General features: G+C 41.2%; 1 protein-coding gene across 1 annotated transcript; it reads right to left on the bottom strand.

Moving 5' to 3' along the window:
• Positions 1-80: 80 nt before the first annotated feature.
• hapln2 (hyaluronan and proteoglycan link protein 2) lies at positions 81-4,171 on the bottom strand. The gene is made up of 6 exons (XM_035673137.1): positions 3,987-4,171; positions 3,703-3,807; positions 2,636-2,992; positions 2,247-2,363; positions 1,976-2,158; positions 81-1,277 (listed from the first exon to the last, which is right to left on the bottom strand). Exons 1-6 carry the CDS (start codon positions 4,015-4,017, stop codon positions 1,000-1,002), a joined length of 1,071 nt encoding a protein of 356 aa, XP_035529030.1. The 5' UTR covers positions 4,018-4,171; the 3' UTR covers positions 81-999.
• Positions 4,172-4,504: the final 333 nt, after the last annotated feature.

The raw sequence follows: 4,504 nt of genomic DNA, 5'->3' as shown, positions 1-4,504 counted from the left end.
ACTCTGCACATCCATCATTCTGCACAGTGAAGTTCAACATTCAACTGTAGGAACAAGAAGACTGATTTTTGAGTGGAGGGGAACTTTAAGTCATGCACAAATACTTTATTGGCAAATCAATATGCTGATATGTGGACACATCTTCATTGAATACATTAAATGACATATACGGTAGTTAATTTACAGAGTAACCAGTTAATTCTGAAAGTTTTAGTATAAAAAATCAACATGTCATACGTTTTAGCTTCTCTAAATGAGTTTGCTGGATGCAGTTCAGTTTTGTGTTAGTTATCGACTGTTTAAATCGCCTTAAGCATCACTGACAATGTTACCCAATGCAGAAATTTCAAGACATTATTACAGGTTTAGTGCAAGATGATTGTGTATGTATAACATGTTTGTATCAGTTCCATTCTGCCTGTTCTTTCCATTTGTGGCGTTACATTCTGTTTTACCAGCCAACAATTATTTCTTAAATGATTATTAATCAGTATTGATATTGACTGGAGGAGAGAAGGTGGTGGTTTACCAGCCACAACAACATTTTATCGGCATCTGGCCAGTAGCTGGTACAACCTACAACCATCCTGGAAAAATGTATCTTTACATCTCAGTTTAACATAGAAAGAAGTTTAATAATCTGATCACTTTTCTTGTGGGTACAAAAGTGAGATTTTAGAGCTACCGTATAAGGCTTTATCTGTCCTCTAAAGTAGTTCTGACCTTTCTGCCTCCACCAAGTTTCAATTTTAATCAGACTCAAAAACGTTGTCCTGTTTTCAATAAAAAACACTTTTAAGCTCTAATTGGATGACTAGATTACATAAACATAACCCTAAAATTCCACTGTCAGTAATTGTCTGTAGCTTCAAATGTGAGGTTTCTTGCTCAGGACTATCCATTGGTGGATGAAGCTGTATATGCACTGAATTCTGGGCCTCTCAAGCTCGGTGGAGACACTGACTGAAATGAGTATTTGTTTTTGTTTTTTATTTTGGGCTACCTATAACAGTAGGCGCCGTAAAGATGCATCATCTTGTTGGGAAACCCAAATGAGCGCACTCCTGCTTCAGGGATGCCTCCACAGCGCTCCCTGGGGTTGCTGATGGGAAACCGTACGCTGCCGTCTTTCAGCCATCCGCCGTCACACTGGTCGTATTTTTGGAAGCGCCAGGCGGAGTAAAGCTGGCCGACCAATGCCAACTCAGCTCCCTGACGTTTACATGCATGTTCCGCCTGCTCAAAGGAGAATGACCCTGATATGTAGTAGACAGAGCCTGAGAGAGGAAGAAAGAAAATAAATCCAGGGAACTTAAATCCAGAAACATGGGTTTGTTAAAAAAAAAAAAAAAAGGTCCCATATATTTAACTTATTCATCACATTTTTCAGGCTGCAGTGGAAGTTTCCAGGACAGATTGGTATTGGTATTTTCCCACAGATAAACCTTTTCATCAAGTCTCTCATCAATAGGTTTTATTGTCGTCTGTCAACCTACAATTAATCCCACTCTCTACTAAAGGTCAGCTTGTAGCACCACAGAGTTGACATTCAGTATCATTACAGGGATTTTGAGCCCCATGAAAAGATGTCACATTGGGCCCCACCACCACAGGACACCAACCCTATCCTCACCTCCAGAACCCAGTTGACCCATTCAGAGCATTACATAAGTAGGCAGGCTCTTGTTGTCCAATACTTATTGTGTGATATTTACTGAGCAAGCTATGAAGATATAATACTGTGCATGCAGCATTCTGCATACAGTGGAATTCACTGTCTGATGCAAGACTAATATCCTCTACAAGAAATGTGCTAAAGGTAATCTTTTACAGAAATTTGAATCGTAAAATTCTCTTAGCAATTTTAAATAACTTAAAATATAATTTAAATATACATTAACCGATCATCATATGTATAGAATCATATAACAAACAGAACTAGACTAAACTGTGATCTAAGGCACTCAGAGCTTACCAGACGTCTGGGAGGTGAAGCAGAAAGCGTCAAACCGATCGTGATTCTTATCTTTTGGTCCATAACTGCGGATGCCGGGGAGCAGCTCTCCTCCACAGGCAGGTCGTGGATGAATAATGGGGTAGTGAACGGTCCCATCATCGAGCCAGCCTGCATTACACCAGTCCAGACCCTCCGTCCATGCTGCCGGAGGAGACAGGCTGATTTAAGATGGCTGATATAGCTGCAGACAACATATTATTGGTCGGAAATAAACACTTTGCAAAGATACCTCTGTACAGCTGGTTGTATGAGGCTAATGTGCCATCTTGCTCAGCACAAACCTCCTTAGCCTCATGGAAAGTGAATCTGTAGCGGCCATTTTTACTCTGATATGGAAACACCACACCTAGAAATACAAGCCATTTGTGAGTGTTTATGTTTTTACACTTACGTACTGTATCCTGTAAATCTTTCCCCAAAGGAGTGAATCCCAACTATAAACCCACAGCCCTGATAAAATCCAGGCCCCATATAGGTAAATTTCAAACACAAAGGAGGATCTTCTGCTGCTCCAGAGATATATATATTAAAAAGTATCCTTTGAAATTTTCAGACACCAGATAGTAAGGCATTCCTTCAGTTTTGAGTAGACACTGGGCTCCTCATGACTTCAGTTACCTTCAATCCTCAAAGTTATGGTGACACTCTCATCCTCGATGCCATTGACTAGTTCGCAGCGATATGTGCCACCATCTTTCAGCTCAAGAAGGCTGAGCTGCAAGGAGGCGTCCATGGTGTGAGCCTTGAGGAGAGAAGCCCGCGTTCCAAGATGTCCGTATAGCTTGAAGGCGTGAGCATTTGATATTATGATAATGTTCTCCGGGCCTACGTGCTCTGGCTCCAGTTTTGTCCATTTCACTTTGTAATGGCTCGGTTTGGTTCTCAGGATGCACGGCAAGGTGACGTTTCCTCCCCTTCGGCCAATAACCTCAGCGTACACAGGTGGCTCAAGGAGGTACTTTAGCTTCTTGGGTGCTGCAGGTGAAACAGGATCCAGCAGGTGTCAGTGCCACCCAGTGTCATTGTTATGTCATGTGATTACTTATTTAGACTGCATAATATTTTCTGATGCATGGCAATGCAAAGGCAGTATGATTAGAATTTATATAAAAGAATAAAAAAGAATGCATGTAGGTCAGTTTCAGGTTTGTTTGTTTTTCAAATTTTGTTGCATCTGCAGCAATGCTTCATTAGAGAGTCGAGGTCTCGCCTAGTTTTCCTGCAAGCTGTTCCCAGCAACACGAAAAGGTTCAGGTCACATCTACATAATACCGGCAACATATACACCTCTTTCACACTTTCCCTATGTCAGTGTCTATGTCTGTCAACAACACCTGGATGTTTGCTGCTGATGCCAACTGCATTATTATGCTACCTGATCTCTCTGCAAGATTTCAGTGTCAATGTTGTTGCAGTCTCAGCATGATAAATCAGACAGCCTGTTGCTAGGGCTTCTCACGAGAATGTCACACACAAAACAATATGGAGTTGTGTGAATAATAATAATAATAAAAAAAACCCTGTCTACATTCACACCTCCACATACCTGTCACGATCGTCTGTATCAGAAAGTGACAAATTGTCAGATACAACCCTGATGTTGGAAGGATTTGGGGGAATATTATCATGCACTTCGTTAGCCATCATCCATTCATTAGCAGCAGACAAGAAGGAACTTACTGTACCTGCTCTGTTGGGGATAAATATAGCTGAAGACCAGGTGAAGCAGCTTGATGTTAATATAAGAATGACTGCACAGTTCATTATGAAGGGAGTCACTCTTCCAGCTCCTACAGTTCATAAGAAAACAGCACAAAGTTCTTACTGAGATGCAGTCTTTGGTGCGCAAAACCAATCACACTTTGTTCTCACATACAACCTGCCATGTCATACAAGGGAAATTGTAATACATTTAAACTGCATTTTGGCCTCTGAAATTATCAATGGGAAAGAAAGAAAAACCTCAAACCTGTGAAGTTGAGATACAGATGTCCAGCCATCCTCCTGAATTGTCCCACATGGCGTTGTTTTCAAAGTGTTTGAACTCTCGGATGACTGATAACTTTGGGAAGTAAAAGCTACTGTTCATCCCTGTTGGCTCCTCTGTCCAAGCCCTGAATGTTCAGCTGTCCCTCTTTCACTCTCACCCCCCTCCTCTCCTCACTCTGGTCATATGGTCCAGTCTGTTGTCAACAGTGTGTAAACAGGATTGTTGTCCTCTCTGCTCCAGATGTTGATGACCATATGAACGTCTGACATGCTGTCTTTGTTTCTATTTTCCGAGTTCTTCTTCGTAAGTGAGACAAAATAAGAAGAGAACTGCAAGGATTTAAGTTTCAGTTTCTAGACCTAATATTGAAACGTGAAATGGGTAGTTGTGCTGAGTTAGTATCACTCACTGTAATATTAAACCAACCTTAATTTGGAAAAGAAGTAAAACAGTGGTTCACAAACATGTCCCCATAGTCCTGTGACTGTCATCAATAC

Source organism: Morone saxatilis, unplaced genomic scaffold, assembly GCF_004916995.1.
Source record: "Morone saxatilis isolate NCDOM2014 unplaced genomic scaffold, NCSU_SB_2.0 Contig24, whole genome shotgun sequence".
In the NCBI taxonomy this organism is placed as follows: domain Eukaryota; kingdom Metazoa; phylum Chordata; class Actinopteri; family Moronidae; genus Morone; species Morone saxatilis.
The sequence above is the reverse complement of the archived record's forward strand: the minus strand, read 5'-3'. Positions and strand labels throughout refer to the sequence as shown.

Bases quoted from the DNA above. Each gene is read 5' to 3' on its own strand.
- hapln2 (XM_035673137.1), bottom strand. From the start codon at position 4,017: ATGGCTGGACATCTGTATCTCAACTTCACAG. The intron at 2,993-3,702 runs GTACAGTAAGTT...TTTCACCTGCAG, and splicing joins ATTTATCCCCAACAGAGCAG to CACCCAAGAAGCTAAAGTAC. The intron at 2,159-2,246 runs GTATCTTTGCAA...CTCCTCCGGCAG, and splicing joins ATACAACCAGCTGTACAGAG to CATGGACGGAGGGTCTGGAC.